The sequence below is a fragment of the Zalophus californianus genome, chromosome 7 (assembly GCF_009762305.2).
Source record: "Zalophus californianus isolate mZalCal1 chromosome 7, mZalCal1.pri.v2, whole genome shotgun sequence".
NCBI lineage: Eukaryota > Metazoa > Chordata > Mammalia > Carnivora > Otariidae > Zalophus > Zalophus californianus.
In genome coordinates, this window is record NC_045601.1 from 97,696,871 (window position 1) to 97,718,493 (window position 21,623).

The 21,623-nt window shown below is 40.1% G+C and overlaps 2 protein-coding genes and 1 pseudogene across 4 annotated transcripts in view; 2 read left to right on the forward strand and 1 right to left on the reverse strand.

The window, feature by feature from the left end:
• LRRC1 (leucine rich repeat containing 1) overlaps positions 1 to 21,623 on the reverse strand; it is a 126,944-nt gene that overhangs the window by 82,197 nt on the left and 23,124 nt on the right. The gene's annotated exons all lie outside the window — the stretch shown is intronic.
• LOC113928087 lies at positions 5,613 to 5,736 on the forward strand (annotated as a pseudogene).
• On the forward strand, positions 11,151 to 11,504 carry LOC113927308 (60S ribosomal protein L34-like). Its single transcript, XM_035728632.1, has one exon. It carries the CDS (start codon positions 11,151 to 11,153, stop codon positions 11,502 to 11,504), a length of 354 nt encoding a protein of 117 aa, XP_035584525.1.

The following is a 21,623-nucleotide window of genomic DNA, read 5'->3' on the forward strand; positions in this document are numbered from 1 at the left end:
TGTACGATTACATGCAAAGGAACCCAAATTGCCTTGGCTCGTCATGCCACACCACAGGCTTCTTATAGCCATCCTTGTTTTTAGTAGATGCAGAGCCTATAATTTGGCTGTACAGCTCGTTTCCTTTTCCCATTCCCCACTTCTGACAAGATTCTTTTTCCCCTTCTTTTGGTAGAGTGTTAGTGACCTCCTTCTTCTTAGAAAGGGACATAGGAGTATTCTTGGGCTGCAGGGGTAGTTCAATTCACAAATCAATCAATGTGATACACCACATTAATAAAAGAAAGGATAAAAACCACATGATCCTCTCAATAGATGCAGAAGAAGCATTTGACAAAGTACAGCATCCATTCTTGATAAAAACCCTCAACAAAGTAGGGCTAGAGGGAACGTACCTCAATGTCATAAAGGCCAGATATGAAAGACCCACAGTGAATATCATCCTCAATGGGGAAAACTGAGAGCTTTTCCCCTAAGGTCAGGAACACAAGGATGTCCACTCTTACCACTGTTATTTAACATAGTACTAGAAGTCCTAGCCTCAGCAATCAGACAACAAAAAGAAATAAAAGACATCCAAACTGGCAAAGAAGAAGTCAAACTTTTACTCTTCGCAGACGACATGATACTATATGTAGAAAACCCAAAAGACTCCACCAAAAAATTGCAAGAACTGATACAGGAATTCAAGAAAATGGCAGGATATAAAATCAATGCACAGACGTCAGTTGCATTTCTATACACCTACAATGAAGCTGAAGAAAGAGAGATCAAGGAATTGATCCCATTTACAATTGCACCAAAAACCACAAGATACCTAGGAATAAAACTAACCAAAGAGGTAAAGGATCTGTACTCTGAAAACTATAGAACACTCATGAAAGAAATTGAGGAAGACATAAAAAAGTGGAAAAACATTCCATGCACATGGATTGGAAGATCAAACATTGTGAAAATGTTTATGCTACCCAAAGCAATCTATACATTCAATGCAATCCCTATCAAAATACCATCAACTTTTTTCAGAGCTGGAACAAATAATCCCAAAATTTGTATGGAACCAGAAAAGACCCCGAATAGCCAAAGGAATGTTGAAAAAGAAAACCAAAGCTGGGGGCATCACAATTCCGGACTTCAAGCTGTATTACAAAGCTGTATTCATCAAGACAGTATGGTACTAGCACAAAAACAGACACATAGATCAATGGAAAAGAACAGAGAACTCAGAAATGGACCCTCAACTCTATGGTCAACTAATCTTTGACAAAGAAGGAAAGACTATCCAATGGAAAAAAAGACAAGTCTCTTCAACAAATGGTGTTGGGAAAACTGGACAGCCACATGCAGAAGAATGAAACTAGACAATTTCCTTACACCACACACAAAAATAGACCAAAATGGATGAAAGACCTAAATGTGGGACAGGAAACCATCAGAATCCTAGAGGAGAACACAGGCAACAACCTCTTTGACCTCAGCCACAGCAACTTCTTAGACACGTCTCCAGAGGCAAGGGAAACAAAAGCAAAAACGAACTATGTAATTTCATCAAGATAAAAAGCTTCTGCACAGGAAGGAAACAATCAACAAAACTAAAAGGCAACGTACGGAATGGGAGAAGATATTCACAAATGACATATCAGATAAAGGGTTAGTATCCAAAATCTATAAAGAACTTATCAAACTCAACACCGCAAAAATAAAAAATCCAGTCCAAGAAATGGGCAGAAGACATGAACAGACATTTCTCCAGAGACATCCAAATGGCCAACAGACACATGAAAAAGCACTCAACATTCCTCAGCATCAGAGAAATACAAATCAAAACTACAATGAGATACCACCTCACACCAGTCAGAATGGCTAAAATTAACAACTTAGGAAATGACAGATGCTGGCGAGGATGTGGAGAAAGGGGAACCCTCTTACGTTTTTGGTAGGAATGCAAACTGGTGCAGCCACTCTGGAAAACAGTATGGAGATTCCTCAAAAAGTTAAAAATAGAGCTACCCTACGACCCAGCAATTTCACTACCAGGTATTTATCCAGAGGATAGAAACATAGTGATTTGAAGGAGCACATGCACCCAGTGTTGATAGCAGCAATGTCCACAATAGCCCATATGTGTGTGTATATATATGTATATGTATATATACATATATATGTGAATATTAGCCATCAAAAAGAATGAAATCTTGCCATTTGCAACAATATGGATGGAACTAGAGGGTATTACGCTAAGTGAAATAAGTCAATCAGAGAAAGACAAATACCATAAGATTTCACTCATATGTGGAATTTAAGAAACAAGACAGATGAACACACGGGAAAGGAAGGAAAAATAAGATAAAAAGAGAGGGAAGCAAACCATAAGAGACCCTAAACCAGGAAACAAACTGGAGGGGAGGTGGGGGGGGATGGAATAATTGGGTGATGGGCATTAAGGAGGGTACTTGATGTACTGAGTACTGGGTGTTATAGGCAACTGATGAATCACTAAATTCTACCCCTGAAACTAATAATACACGGTATGTTAACTAAATTGAATTTAAATAAAAATTTTAAAAAAGAAAAAGAAAGGGACATAGGAGATCTCAGTCCTAAAAGAGCTATATCCTTTTTAATTACTATATGGCCAAGGATAAGTCAATTGTCGCCCCAATTGCCCAAACTTCTCCTCCTCAGAGTAAAGAAAACATAAATCATTGTTATAGATTCACCTGTAGGACAATGGCATAAAGAATGTTATTAAACTGCTGAAAAATTGTTTGACTCCAGCTGACTCCAGTTTGACACCAAACTGACTCAAAGATTTCCCTTCCGGATGCATTCGAACCCTTCAACTAAATGGTCACCCCTTTTCATTCTACGTAACTCTCATCACATTCCTACTCCTGTACCCTTTGACCGGAACTGCCTTTTTGGCCAACCTCTTTGATAAAGATATGGTAAACCAATGGTTCTAATCTTGAGGTAGGATTAACACTTGTTACAGGATAGAGATAATAACCCTTGAACAACACAGATTTGAACTGCATTTTTTTTCAATAAATACGGTACAGTACTATAACTGTATTTTCTCTTCCTTATAATTTTCTTAACATTTTCTCTCTAGTTTACTTTATTCTAAGAATACAGTATGTAATACACAGAACATGCAAAATATGTGTTACTCTATTGTTTATGTTATAGGTAAGGCTTCCTGTCAACAGTAGGCTATTAGCAGTTAAGTTTCGGGGGAGCCAAAAGTTACATGCAGATTTCTGACTGTCCTTGGGAGTGAGGGGTGGCAGCCCTAATCCATTACCACATTGTTCAAGGGTCAACTGTATATCATTTGTGTCATCTGGCAATGTTATTTTCTGTGAGATTTATAAAAAGTGACTGAATTTTATTACCCAGAAATTCTATTCCTAGGTATATACCTTATTTTTTAAAAAATTCTCACATATATTATTTCAGAATACATAAAAGAATGTGCTTGACAGAATTATTTGTAATTGTCTAAAACTATAAGTAACTCAAATACCCATCAATACTAGATCTAACAGAGAGGTATATTCTTATAATGAAATTCTACATAGCAATCAAAATGAAAGCTTACTGTTAGTCATCATAAGAAGGAATCTTAGAAATAATATTCAGCAAATGAAGCTTTCACAAAAAAATGCATATTATATTATTCCACTTACATAAAGCTGAAAACTAAAGAGTGTTGGTTAGAGATGCACACAGAGGTGGTAAAAACTATAAAGAAAAGCAAAGAAGTGATTTCTATGAAATCGGGTTAGTGGCTGCCTGTAGGTATAAGGGAGAAGACTGTGACCAGCAAGGGCACATAATGGACGTTTGGAGTCCAAGCAATGTTAAATGTCTTAACCTGAGTGGTAGTAACAAGTACTCATTCTATAATATGTTATAAGCTACATTTACACCTTATGCACTTCGCTATATATTTGTTTTATTTCACAGTAAGAACAGTCTTACTAATCAGGAAGAAAAATACTAGACAATTAGCACCAACGGCATCCAATTCTTTAACTCATCATAGTTAACGATAATGAAAAGCAATGACATTATACCTGGAGAAGAGGAGAAAGAAAATGACCATAGTGACCAAAAGCAACATCAATAATGATAATGCTACAGCCAAAATGATATAGGATCAGCCTCTATTAAGGGATTCTCTGTGCTTGGCAGTAAGCTAAGGGCTTTACAAGGATTACATTCTTTAATCGATTAATCTCAACGTTGCCACCATGCTGATACCTACATGTACCAGTTAATTTCTGCTGCATAACAAACCATCGCAAATTCTAAAACAACATTTTTTTACTTTAATTTCTCACATTCTGTAGGTCGGCTGGGCAGAATTCGAAAGCAGCAAAAGAAGAGGCTGCAAGGACTCTTGGGGTCCAGGCCTTGAAATGTGCATGCTATCATTTTTGCCACATTCAGGGGGTTGGAGAATTAGTCTGTACTGGTAGATGGAAGGAGCAGCAAAAATCACATTGAAAAGAGGCAGGGGATGGGAGAAATCTGGTAGGTTAAATGGTCTACCACAAAATGAGTAGGAGCCTCAGCTTTGCCACAGAAAAACATACATAAAAACAGGATAGATTATCCTAGACACTTCTATGCTGGATCATAGAGTGATGACTGCTTAAAGAAAATTTTAAACAGAAAAGAAAAAACATATTGCACAAACTTTGGCCAAGATTTTTGATACATGAGAAAGTTATAGATAAAGGGAAAAGCCAAAGAAATATTCACAGAATAGTGATAGGATCAGTTGTCTGAAGCAGAGAATTCAAATAATCATATTTCATGTCTAGGATCTGAATTTGAAAGAGTTTTAGCAGACACTCAAAAATGAGAACTACTAATTAAAGAAGCATTAGCATTTTTTTTAATGTGTTTTGGTAAAGAGTTATGGAATGGGAATGTCCCCAGGTGAATCACTTTGTTTCCTTTTTCAAAAAAAAAAAAAAAAAGCATCAAATGATTGAAGGGCTCTTTTTAGTTCTAAAAATTATAAGACATGCATTTCAAAATACCTTCAGTGTACCTTAAGAAAAATGAAAATCCTATTAGCACACAATACAATAAGCATGAGGTTAAAAATGCATAAAATTACGGAAAGTAGATTAGTGGTTGCCTAGGAAATAGAGAATGACTGCTAATGGGTTTGGGGTTTCTCTTGGGGTGATGAGAACATTCTAAAAACTAATTGCGGTAATGGCTGCACAACTCGGCATATACTAAAAACCACGGGATCATGCATGCACTTTAAATAGGTAAGCTGTATGGCATATGAGTCATATCTCAATAAAGATGTCAAACCATGCATAGGACTGGCAGACATCAATGAAGATGGGATCCCTTTTGGCGATAAAAGACTAAGCGAGGGACACCCAGATACCTTACGTAGTTGAATCCCTACAGGTACCAATGAGGCAAAGTTTTTCATCTCCAGTTAACAGATAAGAAAACTGAGGTTTCTGCCCCCTTTAGTGGCTTCCCTAGCCCTGCTGCCAGTTAATAACATTGTTTAAGGAAAACTCTAAAACACGATCACAGTGGAGGATCACAGAGTAATAAAATGCTCAGGTAGCTTTGCGCAGTGACAGTACGGTAGCCAATGAGGTTTATCCGAGGCGCGATTATTGCTAATTAAAATGCTCAGGTAACTAACTGACTAACAAAAAACATTTGGGAAACTATATTTTCATTAGCTAAGTAAAACAAAGTCAGGGGGAGGGGGTAGTTTAGGCCTGGAAAGGGATAAGGAGTTAAACAACTGTGCCAATGCTGTATTTCATCTTGATGAATGAGTTGAAAGGGAAAGGAAAGAGCATGCTAAGGAAAGCAGCGTGTTAGAGCACCTAAATGGTGTTGCTGTCCATTAGATCCAGGCCAGAAGAGCAGACATAAAAGGAAAGTAATCTAGACAGGTAAGAAAATGAATCCACTTCTAGAGGATCATTGGCAGGGCGAGGCTACTCCAGATAAAGACTGAGTCAAGGGGAAGGCTGACAAAGACAGGGAAAGCAGTCAACAGAAATCTGAAACAAGTTTATAATATGATACAGCAAAAGAGCATAGAAAGAAAAAAAGGCTTGGTCCAGTTTGGGGGCACAGGGGAAGGTTTCACCCAGCACCAGGACAGTCCTGGTGAAATTAAAAAAAGACTAACAACTCTATCTATTCAATCGAGAGTCACAAATATTTAAGAATTTGAAACACTGATTCACAAAATTGAAAGCTTCTATCCATGCACTATAACATGGGCCAGGTAACAGATAATAAATATAACATGAGATAAAGGTTTAACTTCTCAATAAAACTAACCACTTCCTCTATAATCTGAAGCAGGAAGAAATATATTTCCTTGCCCATTTCTTTGTCCAAATAAATGAAACAGACACAGGAAAAAAGTCTCCTGTTTTAAAATATAAATTTTTTTTAACTGGTTCATGATTTCAGCAGCACAGAAACCCTTTCTTTGTGCAACAAAGAGTATGGGCTCTTGTCCTTATGTAGTCGTTAAAGGTCACAGGTAAATCAAATTTCAGAGAAGCAACTTAGTTTCCCACTGAGTGCTAGCATGTATACTTGAGCATTTATAATAAAGATGTTTACATTTACTTTGCTTAAAATATTTCTCTTTCCAATTTTTCTGTCTTCTGGGCTCCACTAGTAATTTTGTCTTCTCTCATTTGTTAACATGTTTTCATGTTTTTGAGGTGCTTTCATACATTATCAAGCTATAACCATTAATGAACCCTAACAAAGATATGAATGCCCTAAGGGTACCCCCCAACCCCAACAGTTAAAATAGCTCAGGTGTGAATCACCTTGAAAATCATGAAGCCAGGAATGTTTTATTTATTGTGCTATGACCAGAAGAGTAGATAAGGCTGACAGTGATATTTGCAATGGTTTAGAGAGGAAAAACTTTTATCAAAATGAAGATGAATTAGGTGCTTGCTTCAGCAGCGCATATACTAAAAGTAGCATAAATTAGAACAGCATTACTTTACTGAGAACCTGAGGGAAGGGACAAGCCAAGGACATGGAAGGACAGGCTGATGGCACAGATGGAGACTTGACAAGACTTGGATTGAACAGGACTGGCACAGCATGGAGAAGGGTCAAATATGACACAGTGGAGAAAAAGGATCAACCTGGAACATTACAGGGGAAGGATTAAACACAGGATGGTAAATTCAAGCAATGAACTATTATATGGCCATTAAAAATCTTGTTTCTCTATGGACTATAACAAAATAAAAAGCTTCTGCACAGCAAAGGAAATCAACAAAACAAAAAGGCAACCTACTGAATGGGAGAAGATGTTTGCAAAGATGCATCCGATAAAGAGTTGATATCCAAAATATATAAAGAACCTACACAACTCAACACTAAAAAATCTGATTGAAAAATGGGCAGAGGACCTGCATAGACATTTTTCCAAAAAAGGCATCCAGGTGGCCAACAGTCACATGAGAAGATGCTCAACATCACTGATCATCAAAACCACGATGAGATATCACCCCACACAAGTCAGAATGGCTAGTATGAAGAACAAAAGAAACAACAAGTGTTGGCGAGGATGTGGGAAAAAAGAAACCCCTGTGCATCGCTGGTGGGAATGTAAATTGCAGCAGCCACCCCATGGAAGTTTCTCAAAAAATTAAAAATAGAAATACTGTATGATGCAGTAATCCTACTACTGGGTATTTACCCAAAGAAAATGAAAACACTAATTTGAAAAAAATATATGTACCCCTATGTTTTGTTTATTGCAGCATTATTTACAATAGCCAAGGTATGGAAGCAACCTGAGTGTCTACTGGTAGACAAATGGATAAAGAAGATGTCGTACACACACACACACACACACACACACACACACACACAAAGATTACTCAGACACAAAAAAGAATGAGATCTTGTCATTTACAACAACATTGATGGACCTAGCAGGTATTATGCTAAGTGAAGTAAGTCAGAGAAAGACAAATACCATATGATTTCACTTACATGTGGAATCTAAAAAACAAAACAAACATCAACAACAACAACAAAAAAAAAAACAGACTTTTATATACAGAGAACAAACTGGTGGTTGCCAGAGGGGAGGTAGGTAGGGACAGCGTGAAAGAGATAAAGGGAATTCAGAGGTACAAACGTCCAGTTATAAAATAAGTAAGTCACAGGGATGAAAAGCACAGCATAGGGAACAGAGTCAATAATATTGTAATAATGTTGTATAGTTACAGATGGGGACTACACTTATTATGGTGAGCACTGACTAATGCACAGAACTGTCAAATCAGTATGTTATACACCGGAAACTGTAACACTGTATGTTAATTATACTTCAATAAAAAAATGTAAAAGTCATGTGTCTGAGGAATATTTAATAATACAAATATATGTGTTCTAGGGTTATCAAAAAAGAATTTAAAATTGTATATACGGCATAATCTCCATTTTGCTTGTATTATAATAGGAATTTTAGGGAAAAACTATTTTTTTTTCTTTTATTTATTTTTTTATAATTTAAACTCGAGATACTTAGCATACAGTGCAATATTGGTTTCTGGGGAAAAATTACCTTAAAAAGGTACATCTTCTGGAATAAAAAAGAACTTAAACTCGGTGATTTAGGATCATTCAACATTTGGGTGTTGATGTTTTGTATCACAGAAAGCCAAAGAGTCTATTTATCTGAACGAAGAGTTGTTTTTCCTTCAAACTTGAACCAACTGTATCTTCAAGCAAAACTTGAAACCAGTTTACATACCAAAAAAGTTCTTCCAAAAGAAGTCAAAGAAATATTCAATTAAGTTTTATTAAAAGGGGTCTTATATTTTGGCACAGGATATTCAGTAAGGTTGAATTTTTCATATATTGTACTCAGGAAAGCATTACATGACTCAAATGGAATAAAATGTGTTTAGTGGATGTTCTGTCCTGGATTCAAGACAGTTTATCCAAGCTAATAGCATTAATACGCACCACATATATATGTAATGTGCCTCATTTATGCAGAGTTGTGAAGCGGAGAAAAAGATGTTCAAACAAGGTGTAGTCCTTACTCTCAAGGGATATCCCGGAGCTGACACAAAAGCAGTGGATTAAACTACAAGGGAGAAAAAGTGAAAATCATAATAAATGAGGCACAAAATGCTATGAAATGATCATAAATGCCCCTTGTCATAAACTACACGTTATGCTCCTTCAGGTTAAATTTTAAAAAGGTCAATTAGGCCTTTTTATGGTCAGTCACGCCACACCAATAAGATCAAAGATTCCTATGAATCAGATTCCTATGAAAGGTTCCTATGAATCCATTCATAAGAATGGATTATTCAGGGAAATGTTGGGAATATTGTTTCTGAATTTTCCCAGGACATATACCAACGTATGGATCAACAAGCAGTTCTCCTGAATTAAAAAGCTCAGCTAAGAAAAAAGATGGGCAACACGGATGCACCCTTGTCTTGGAAGCATAGAATATCTTGGACTGCCCATGAATTAATGTTTCTCATCTCCTGAAACAATAAATGGATATCCTCCCTAGCCAAGATTTGATCTTTCCAGATAGCAAGAAAGAAATGGAAGAATTCAGTTACTGACACAGTATTTCAAAAATTAATCTGAATTACCAGAGTCCGATCACTCAAGAATGGCCCACAATCTTCTAAGGCAACATTTAACAGCACTTTTAGCATATACTAATTTTAAGTAAAGGGGAAAAAGAGAAAAAGTGCGTCTCTTATTCTCTGTAATGCTCAAGATGACCAAACTGTTTTAAACCACTATCAAGAGACCTTGAAGGGTTGGGAGAAGGATCTCACTAACCACTTAGTACATAGGGCATTTTGGCATGCTGCAGCCACGAACCTGTCTCTAACCAACTGCTGCCTGGCTTAAGTGGGAGCCCTGCAGTGGTAGTCATGATGTTACTATATTTATTTAGGAGAGTTGGTTTCAAGGAATTGCCAAGGTACTTTTCCAAAAGAGGCGGGAGTGCATCACCAAGCAGTAGAATACAGCAAACTCACTAAAAGAACAAATAACCCAAGCATCAGATGCATACCTACTGAAGTCTCACATGACTCTAAACAATTTAAATGTGTAACCTGATCTCTTCATAGGCTAAGAAGTCCTTGTTAGGCCCCAACCAGATTTCAGGCATTTAGAAACATCATGATTACTGCAGAATAATGGAAAAGGGCTTAACTTGCCCTAAAACATTGTCTACATATTCTAAATATACATGGGCTACAACATAATTTTGGCATTTCCAGAATCACATTTTAAGATTAAAATTGTGTGATTAAGTAATTTTAGTAGCAGTGTCCTTCCACCTAAATATGTTTGCATTCCAAAGTGTTTATAGCTCCTCTAAGAGCAGCCTTGCATCTTCAAAATAAGCCCTCTCTCTGATTTAAATTTCTCACACATACTAAATTCACACTGTTTCCTACTGGCTGACCAAAACAGTTGTGAAAAGCGAGATGGAAAAAACTGAGAGTAGACTCCCTAGCAACTCGCAAACAGTTGTGCAAAAACAAAACAGAGCTCATGCTGATCACCACATTTTAGCCCCACAAACTGAACTAAATATTAAATTCTAGTATTAATCCAGATGAAGAACCACAAACACGAGGCCTAATTTTGAAAACTTTCTGAATTGCCCTACTGTTTAAGGAACAAGAGAAACCATAGTGTCCAACTGATTCCGCTCAACTCCCATGGTCTGCAGTTACATCTGACTAAATGCTGAAGTCTACCAAGTCTGCTTTCTTTGTGACGAGGAAAGGCAAAGCTCTCGCAGAGCCACATCTTTAAGCTGCTCTTTCTGACCTTCTTTAAATTTTATTTTTACTGTTTACCAGCAAACTTAGGTAAGAGGCCAAGCTGACATTCCTAGTGCTCATTTAATATAAGAATATACATCTCATTAAAAAAAAAGAATGTACCATAATGCTAAATGGTGGCCTATAGGCCACACAAGGAACCACTCTGCTCACCAACCACAGCATCTGTCTAAGGACATGGTTCTTTCATTGTGACGAAGCTCTCCAAAAAAGTTCTAGCAGCTCTTCCAGGGACAGCGCCCATAGGCATTCAGAATGCTCCAGTGTTTGACCTACCATCACAGGCTGTCCTATAATACAGCCTCTAACAAAACTAGGCTGTCCCGAACCCCTGGTAATAGAATCATTTACCTTTATACCAAGAAGGTTGGGAAAGCACCAAAATCTGCATGTGGCGTGTGCCCAGGCCGACTTCGAGGAGTTCGTGCTGTGAGACCTAAAGTCCTTACGAGGTTGCCCAAAATGAAAAAACACGTCAGCAGGGCCTATGGTGGTTCCATGTGTGCTAAGTGGGTTCGTGACAGGATCAAGCATGCTTTCCTTATCAAGGAGCAGAAAATCGTTGTGAAAGTGTTGAAGGCCCAAGCACAGAGTCAGAAAGCTAAATAAAAAAATGAAGCTTTTTTGAGTAATAAAAAAAATCAGAAGGCTTAAAAAAAATAAAAAGTTCTGGCAGCGTGCTTTTACTACTGACCAGCTGGTTCCTCAGGATAAAGACTACAAACCAAGTACTTATTCATCAGTACATCATCACCTCAAGAGTTCTCAGAGCTGGAAATCTCTTTGTGACATGAGAACATTTGAGAAACTTTAAGAAAAAGGAAATGTAGGAATCCTCAAGGAAATGAATGAATCCCAAAATAAAGTATGAGACACAACAGCTTTCCTTCAGTTTCTGGACTTCCAGGAAATAAGCAACAGCTCCCAAGTGTCCAGACAAAATGGCATGAACCAGGCTCCACACAATGTTCTGAGGTATTTCTGTGTTCCCGAACTTCTGTGCTACTATGTCAGCTTCCTGTTCCCAGCTGAGTCAAGCTTTCTACCCACATATCTATAACTCATTTATCCGTGTGGTGGCTCACTATACCATATCATCAGCAATGGGGGCTGGCCCTGACCTGGTACCACCACCTCCTTTTTTCCCCGGAAAGCACCTTCCACAGCCTGGCAATCCTGTGGAATGACTCATCAAGGACTTCTTTGAAGAAAGAACATCTCCTATGCATGGGTTAAAGCAATTTAAAATTAAAATGCTACATTATGAGAGCAGACTTGGAAAAGTCTAATTTCAAAAACTTTCCAACACTTTACTTTTTACAAAAGCAATTCTCAAATAATGAGAAATGCTTCCAATGTGCCAGGTACTAGTCTAGGGACTCTGCATACATAATGTCACTTAATCCTTTAAACTCTGAGCCAGGTAACCACTTTAATTTCACAAATAATGAAACTGGAGCACAGAGAGTTTACATCCCTGGACTGTTTACACAGGTGTGTCCACCTGTCTATTGTAAACAGTAGGGCAAAGAATCTAAGGTCTGTAATCCCAATTCCCTAATTTATTGGCCGGCTGCGTGAGCTCAAATGAGTTGCTTCACCTCTCCATGCCTCGGCTTCCTCATCTGTAAAAGGGGGTAATAACAGCATCTATCTCTCACAGAACTGTAGTGATAATTATATGAGTGAATTCAGGTAAAGTGTTTAGAACAGTGCCTGGCATGCAAGAAATGCTTCATAAATGTAAGCTGTAACTACTCTTACACCACCACATAACACACCCTCCTATATACCCAAGTTAGTAAGACTCTTCAGATGTAAGACATTTAGCTCCAATTATAAATCCTGCTGCCCTTGGAGTATACACTTAGGATGGAGCTCAATGCTGAACAAGAATCATGCCAATACAAGACTTTTTGGACTTCTTTCTTTTTAGACTTTTAAGACTTCTTTCATTTTCGAAAGCAGAGAAGGACCAAAAACAAAAAGTCATTATACACATAAATCAATAGATGGCTGGGGCCAAAAGCTTAAAGCGCCTCAAGAGACCTTAAGTACTGGCTAGCAAGTCCAGTAACCCACATTCTACCAAGTAGTCAAGCTACTATCCAAGCACAGCAAGTAAATTCAAAACAACTGTTTCACCAAATCATTCATCATAATTAAATCATTAAAAACAAAATAAAGCAAAAAAGTAAACTGAAAGTTACACGAAAGGGTTGTATGGATTTCGGGGGAGCTCAGTAACCCAGAGTGTGCAAAGCAAGGCAAGACTTAAGGGTGGGTCTGACCTGGGCACAAAAGGAACACAGGGTGGGAGGGGAGGGCTGGGATGCCTGACCACCAGTAAGGGCTGTGTGCATCAGGGAGACTGGGAGACCTCTGGGCAGCCCGCAGCTCAGCAGCTCAGCTATGCAGCTCTCCCAGCTCTCCTGGGTGATAGCCTGCCTGCCTGGCTCAGCTCCGCATGGGGCTGCCCTGAGGCAGGACTCCTCTAGTCCCGGCCCTGTGCAAGATGGCACAGGGACTCAACTAGATCCCTGTGCTCCCCTCCAGTGCCAACAGTCTTTTGATTATAACTATGAAAAAGGATGGAAGAAAAGCAGATGACACAAATTACCCATGTTCCTTTTCCTTCGCATTTAAACGGAGAGCTTCCAACTCCCAAATGCATTATGTTCCAAACATGTCATTTGTAGGTCACAGAGGGAAACTAGGAATGCACACCTGTATGCATAGAAACATTACATGTCATGATTAAGTCTTCAAGTGAGCCTGTAAGCCTACTCGACCCATACCAGTATAAGCGTGTCTTCTCAAAAGTTTCCAAAGGCTGTCCACTAGTTCCAGAACAAAGTACAAAGTCCTTCTTAATTTCCTCTTCAGGGAGCCCTTAACCTGGGCATATTCTATACTATCCACCATCAAGGTTCCTGTAGGTTTTGACAGCTTGTAAAGTGCCTTCTTCTGTGTCATGCAGCCAGTGAGCAATCAGTCATTACAAACTGAACTTTAGCAAGGCAACACACAGCACATGAGGCCACACCTGCACCCAGCCTCTCTGGCTGAGAGTCAAGTGTCCTGTCTGGTCTACCCTCTGCCCCACAACTGACACCGTTGTCATTCCAAGGTCAGTTCCCACACCCACAGACCCGTGCACCCCATCCTCTAGCCCCAGTGACTCACCTGCTATGCATCCGGCCTTTACTGTTCCAAACACCCTTTCTAGCTATCAACATCTTACTCATCCTTAAAATGCTACACCCTCTCCAAAGCCTTTCTACCCAAGCACCTGGGCAAAATTAAAACTGTTCCTCCAAAGCATTCTGTCTGTGCTCCTCCAGTACATGAATAAGACCCTGGGTTAATAAACCGCATCATACACACCACTGTGTCCCGCGGAACACCTACCGCGGTTCTGCTACACAATAAATATTCAACGTATGGTTGTCCAGTGAAGTGGCCTAACACTATTTTGGCTGTTTTTTATCAAAATATTTACTAGAAAATGAATGCTAAGTTCTAATTCAGGATATTTAGAGCCTATCTATGCTCTGTAAGCAACACCAGCCCCACACCCACAACCACAAGTCACGAAAACAGCGGGGAAGGGAGCACCTTTTGTGTGAGAATGGAGAGAACCAAACCCTCCAAATTTTAAGAATTACTGGAGCAATTGTTAAGCATATGGATTCCTAGGCCTCACCTCAGACCTGTCCATGCATCATCTTCAGGAGGAAGGGCTTGGGGATCTGATAGTTTAACAAGTGCTCCCAGTTAATGTTTCTGATCAAGCCAGTTTTGGAAACAGTGGCTTTGACTACTGGGTCTCAACCCTGGCTGCATATTAGAACCACCAAAGTATACCTTGTCTGAGATAGGGCCAGGGTTAAACCATGCACTCATTACAGGGATGATATAGTCCCCAAGAGGATGACAGTTAATGGTGGGGTATTTAAAAAGTCTTACCTATTACAATGGTCTGTGGTTCATAGTACACCTGTGGTATTAAAATTTCATGATGGAAGGGCCAATTAGGCAAAATATGTCTAAAGAAGCTCCTGTGCGGGTCGGCAGCGGGGGGGGGGGGGGGGGGGGGGGGGCAGGCAAAAGGGTGATAAAGAAAATAAAGTTGAGAAACACTGACTTAAAGTGATGAAAACTAAACAGCTCTTGAAATGTGCATAAAGCAAGATTTCCCCTTTCCCTCACATATTTGCCCTATAGTTGCTCTGAATTAAAGATTTGCTAACTGGGGGGCAAATCAAACATGATATGGGCTTGTATGTGGGATCCTGACTATATATGAGCACCTTCAGAACAGTGCACCTTATCAAATACAAGCTTTTAGTATATCACCCATGGCAACTGTTGAGAGTTCTTTATTCTCCTTTTTCGGGTCTCGGGCCAGGGTGCAGTGGGACATCCCTTCTCATTTCAAGCTGGCTTGGAAGGACGGGAGCTCCCCTACCATAAACATAAATCAAAATGAGGCTCTAGGCTGGAATATGGTGTGGCCTCTTTAGGTTTAAAATTTAAAAATCCAGACGCAAGTCACAAGTGGGCCCTTCCCAAGGCACAAAGACTGGCCAGTTGTGGTGCTCAAGAAACCACAAGAGAGATGGATGTGTAACCCGGATGGGACCCGAGGTTCAGGCTTGAGCAAGCACACATGTGCTCGTGCACATGTGCGGGGGTTGCAGCCCCAGATGGAAAGAACAGTCATCACGGACGAGCAAGGAGGAGAAAGGCAACTGTGATCACGCCCTTCCTCTGCTTGAAACATCCCTCAGAACAGTTAGCCAGTAAGTTACTCAAAGGGGTAGAAGCCAGCAATAAGCAGAGAAGAAGAGTGGAAGAACACAGGCAATAAAAAAGTATATGCCATAAGAAATCACAAAGTAGATCAACAGAATATAAAAAAAAAAAAATCCTAGTCTAAGAATAGCTTAAAGACAATAATGCAGTTTATGGTCCTAAAAGCTGGGCCATCTCCTGTCCTCCACTTGCCCCCGCAAACCAGTTCTTAGTTGACTGCATAAGCCTCAGATTCCTGGACTCCACCCTCAGGGAGTTTGAGCCCACGCTGAGGCTGATGCACACTGGTTTATAAAGTTCCCCAAGTGATTCTGCTGAACAGCCAAGCTCTGGAAACGTGGTTCTAGACCTGCTTTTATAAACAAAGAACCCAGCTCCCTTCCTCTTCATAAAGGTCTTCCATCCCCCCACTGACTGCTGCTCCATTTCTGAGTGCTTAGTACAACTTCTAATGTTATTTGGCCAAAAAAATTCTTTTGTTTCTGAAGGCACTATGAACTTACCCTGTTTCTATACCTCCAGGGACAGAAAGTATACCTATAATGTTTATAAGACTCCCTATTTTCCACACCAATGACTTGTCTGCCAATTCCCAGTGTTAATTTTCAAAACAGTGGCCGTAGAGAGAGCTCACTGAACAGCAGAGGCTGAGACTACCAGCGCATCCAGGCTCCGCGGCCTAAGAGGACTGACTGGCTGCCCAAATTAGCAGGCTCCTACATAAGTACACTTTTAAGGCAAGGCATCCGAATTTTAGAACCTGGTCACTTTTCAAACATTTCTTCCTCCATGTAGACCCATGAAACTCTACATCCAAAGTGCATTCCTCCCCCACAATATATTCAAGATTTGGAACCTACTACCACCATGAAGTGTTCCTAAAAAATCACACAAACCAAAAGTCTTAAGGAAAACTTCATGCACCTTCTCCATGTATGGTTGCCAGGCAAAAGTGAGAACTTCCCAGGATACCAGAACATGCTCAGTACAGAGTCACCAGAACAGCAAGGCTAGTGGTAAGAGTGGGTCACAACCCGTGAAGAGCTGAAAGTGGGTCAGGAGAAGAGATGTGCAGGGAATGTCAAATGGCCTCTGAACATTTGAAGGCTTGCCACATGGTCAAAGGATGAGACTTGCTTGGTATGGTCCAGGAGCAGGAAACTAAAGGAAGATAAATGTCCCTCTATAAATTGAGCTAAAATATGACAGGGTCCTCTGGGAATACAGTGAACCCTCGGTGCAAGCACAGGCCAGATGACTACTTTTGTATGGTTTTACGAAGGAAACTGATGAATCAGACGGATGGTTGATCTAGAAAGTGCCTTCTTGACCCTAAGATTCTACAAGCACAATTTCCCTATATATTCTCCTCCTCCCACTCAAAATTTACCAAGGTTCTTAGATAACAGCCTATGATATGCACTTTAGCCTATAATTAACTAGCACCAAGTACAGTTATTTGCAAGAAGCAACAAAGCAATCTACAGGTTATCTGTGGTCAGAACACAGCATCCAAAATTCAAGTTAGAACACGATGTCACATCCCCTGGAGAATTAGGAGAAAAAGAGGAAACACTGACCACATCAGGTAGCAAAAAAACAGCACTACTTTTGTGGCAAGACAGTATCATTGACTTGGCTTTTTCATGAGGATATATGCTGCAATATATTCTTTATGAAAGGATTCACGTCCTTCCTTGTGAGTTATAAAGAACTTTTAAATACGGAATTTTAACTGATTCTTATCAATATTTTCCATGCTAATAGAAGCTCCTTGTTCTATTTTTAAATTTAAAAAATAAGCCTCCTAGATGAGAACATTGTGAGTTGGAGAGACATGTCTGAGGGAAGCACCATGATGCCTCAGAGAACAAATGACCACTGCTTTAACTCTGATCCCAGTGAGGATCAGGGAAGATGGAGAATTCGGGAAACCTTAAAAGCTTAAACTTGGGAGATGCATCCTAGTATCCAATCTATTTTTGTGTCTTTGTGATGGCTGAGCTGGAAGAGCCAGAGGACGCATCATACAACAGGGTTTGTTCAAACACCCCTTCTAGCACCCGAAAGGCTCACCCCCTAACTGTGCTCAGCCTTTCCTACAGATGGGGACGAGTTCACACCTCCCTGGAATACACATGTGGGTTAAATGTCTGCAAGAACAGGACGTCACAGAGAATGAATTCTCCATGAAGCCATTCTTCCCTTGCATTATGAAGTATATGCGACCAGGACCAAGAATGGAAAAAAATGGAACGAGAGAGCATTCTGTTACAGTCAATGAGATCGCAACGCTTTGCCAGTAACACGGAGGAGGCCATTTGTCTGATAATTCTGAGTGAACCACAATCAAAACATGAACCAACTGCTCCCCCGTCCATGCATCTAGCAGGACCTGGCTACCAGCCCAGCAACCGTACAAGCACTGAAAACTTGCCCTCCCTGGCGACCTTTAGGAAGACATGCTTTCACTGCTCAAAGTCACTTACTTACAAGGATGATGGAAATGCCAACAACATTTCGGACAACAGAAAGACTAATGGAATAAATCTCATCTTATTTTGCCCTGACCTCTTCCATTCCAAGGGGGTACTTGAGTAAGTGGGCTTTCTCTGGCTTTTTGTGGGCCTTTATTTTAGTGTTGCCTATCTATTTGAACACTCAAGAGGCAAGCTTTAACCACATTCTTTGGTCTCTCTCTGGCATCTGAGCCTTTGCTATTACTGTATCCTCCCCAACTCCTCTGCAATTTTCCTCCCTCGATTGCTATGTTCTTCTTGTCAAGGATCTGTACTCCTTACTGGCCACCTGACATTTTAACAGGGGATGAGCTATTCTTACAGGACCCAGAAATATACAGCTGGGGTAGGAACAAAGAGAAAGTGGTATTTCAATTCATGACAAGTGCAGTAATTATATTTCCTGTAACAAATTTATTTCAAAATAATCACTGACAAAGCCTAAACACTTTTGACTGGCCCCATTCAAAAGGGGGGGAACAATCTCATACTACATGTATATTTTTTTAATTTTTAAAAAAGCCTACCATTAGAAAACAAAGCATTAACTTTGACGTGTTTCCAAAGTGAAGATTTTATTTATTTATTTGACAGAGAGAGACACAGTGAGAGAGGGAACACAAGCAGGGAGAGTGGGGGAGGGAGAAGCAGGCTTCCCGCTGAGCAGAGAGCCAGATGCGGGGCTCGATCCCAGGACCCCAGGATCATGACCTGAGCCGAAGGCAGACGCTCAACGACAGAGCCACCCAGCAATGCAGCATTAATAACATGGGCCACAGCAGTTAACTGAAAAAAAAAAAAAAAATCCTCCTTCCCAGCCATCTTTAGTAGGGCAGGAATTTGCACAGAATCTGGGAAAGGCTACCAAGGCACAATAACCCAAGAAGGAGTAAAGAGAATGTATTAAAAAGGAAAAAGCAAGCGATTACTTCTCAGATAGTCATCAAGACCATCCAATACTCTCAAAGTAGACGAGGATACAAAATGGAACATCACAGCACCATCACAAATCGTGTGCACCTCAAAGTGCAGTGGGGGCTCTCAGTGATGGGCACAATGGAATCTGTGAGTCGGGGGACTCAGCCTTTAGGCACAGGAAGCACAGGGCTGAGGATCCAGGATACTTGGAGGGGTGTTCAAAAATGCTTTAATTTCTTTGAAGGCCAAAAGAAAAAAAAAATGAATATAATAACAATGAATCCTGCCTGAATTTTATTTGTCTATCACAGTCACAAAATATGATCAGGAATAATTTTATGGAGGGAGGGGCCCTTGAAGCCAAAGTGACTATGTCAGGGCCCAAGAGAGTTGTATTCAGCTCTGTCTGTAGAGAAAAAGCACATGCTAGCGAGTTTCTCAGGGTCCAAGGCAGGCGCATGAGAATCTACAATCTTCAAATGAGCCACAGCATTAACACAAATGATACAAATGATTTTCCACAGTGAGAGCTAAACAGTGAACTCTAACTATTACAGCACACACAAAGTAAAGGAAAAAAAAAAAAACTTTTGCTTTCAATTGTTCAAAGAAAGCTTGGTGCAAGTGACAGATTCTTAAGTGTTCTCTAAATGACAGAAGAAAAGCTCTGACACCGGAAGAAAGATCAAATAAGTCAACAGATCCTGAAGGAGATCCTTCTGTGTAATAATAGTGTTGACGTTCTAGTGTGTTGCCTTGTTCTTTTCCCCCCTGGTCACATCTACTTCACTTTGGAATTGTCTTCTTACCAAACTGTGGTTTTATTCTATGTACATTTCAATGTCTTGCCCTTTTTTTGTATAATATTATATCATGAGTAATTTCCTAAGTCCTTCAGTGGAGCATCTGGAATGCATCAAGGTCTGCAGTTAACACCTCTTATGGTGTCCTGGACAAAATGGAGAGTCATGGCCAAAGGATAAAATGGAGGGACTCAAAGCCAGTTGAGCAATCAAAGTCAACTCAAAGCATGCTGACCAGTGGGCTCATTAGCTACCCATTGGCCCAACTACAGGGGTATGACCCAGGGCTTCACACTGTTCAGTGTTTTAACTGATGAATTTTTTTATAATTTTTTTAACGATTTTATGTATTTATTTGACAGAGAGAGACACAGCGAGAGAGGGAACACAAGCAGGGCAAGTGGGAGAGGGAGAAGCAGGCTTCCCCGCGGAGCAGGGAGCCCGATGTGAGGCTCAATCCCAGGACCCTGGGATCACGACCTGAGCCTAAGGCAGACGCTTAACAACTGAGCCACCCAGGTGCCCCTAACTGATGAATTTAAGACACTGATAACTCATCAGCAGTGTGCTGACTATGTGCAAAACTGTACTACATGCTTTAGACACATGGACTCACCTTATCCTCATAAAAAGCTTGTGAGACAAAGATTTTCCCTGGTTTTTTTTTAAGATTTTATTTATTTATTCATAAGAGACAGAGACAGAGAAAGGCAGAGGGAGAAGCAGGCTCCCCACTGAGCAGGGAGCCTGATGCAGAACTCGATCTCAGGACCCTGGGATCATGACCTGAGCCGAAGGCGGACGCTTAACCCAGGCACCCAAAGATTTTCCCATTTTATACCAAGGGAAGAGTATGGGGATGGAAGTTCAAGGACGTTGAGTGATCTGCTGAAGGTCAAAACTAACAAACAGCAGAACAGAAGTCTAAATTCCGTCTCCTACCTTCTTTCCATTTGATGGCACTTTTATTCCATTTTCAGGGTTCTTGAAACTAGTCAGTAAGTTGTATAAAAATCAGATGGAAAAGGATCTCTTTAAAGGCAGTCATCATAGAGCTAATGTGCTAACCTAATGAGATTAAATTTAGCCCTGAGAAATGCAGTCTTACCACTAGATCCAAGGAAACTAAAATTCTGTACAGAATAATGGAGACTTGACCCAAAAGCCGCACACACAAACAAAACTTGGGAATGGCTTTCCCTAGAAAGCTCAGTGTGAGCCTAAGAGTTGTATACCCAAAGGTATACACACTAACTAAACTATAAATTCACTATGAAACCAAGAGTTACATATGCATTTATATGCTTTAGGACTGCATTCATAAAAGTATTATGTCCAGACTGAAGGAAGTGACAGTTTTTTGCCCTGGCTGGTGTATCTCATCTGGGATATTACATTTTTAAAAAGTTTTGGCGAAAACTAACATCTCTATAAAAGCATAACCAGGCAAAATAAATGGGCTGGAAAATTGTAATTGAATATGAGACTAGATGGAAGTGGGGGTAGGGTTGATTCAAGGACAGAAGGACGGTGGCATACATTCCTTCAAACACACAGAGCCCCCACTGCCCTCACCCTTCCGTCTGACTTGACATTTCTTTGGTCCACAGAGTGGAGGTCTTGCACTCCTTTACAGACGCGTGAGCAGATAAGGTACTAGACTCAATCCA

Bases quoted from the DNA above. Each gene is read 5' to 3' on its own strand.
- LOC113927308 (XM_035728632.1), top strand. From the start codon at position 11,151: ATGCTCCAGTGTTTGACCTACCATCACAGGCTGTCCTATAATACAGCC.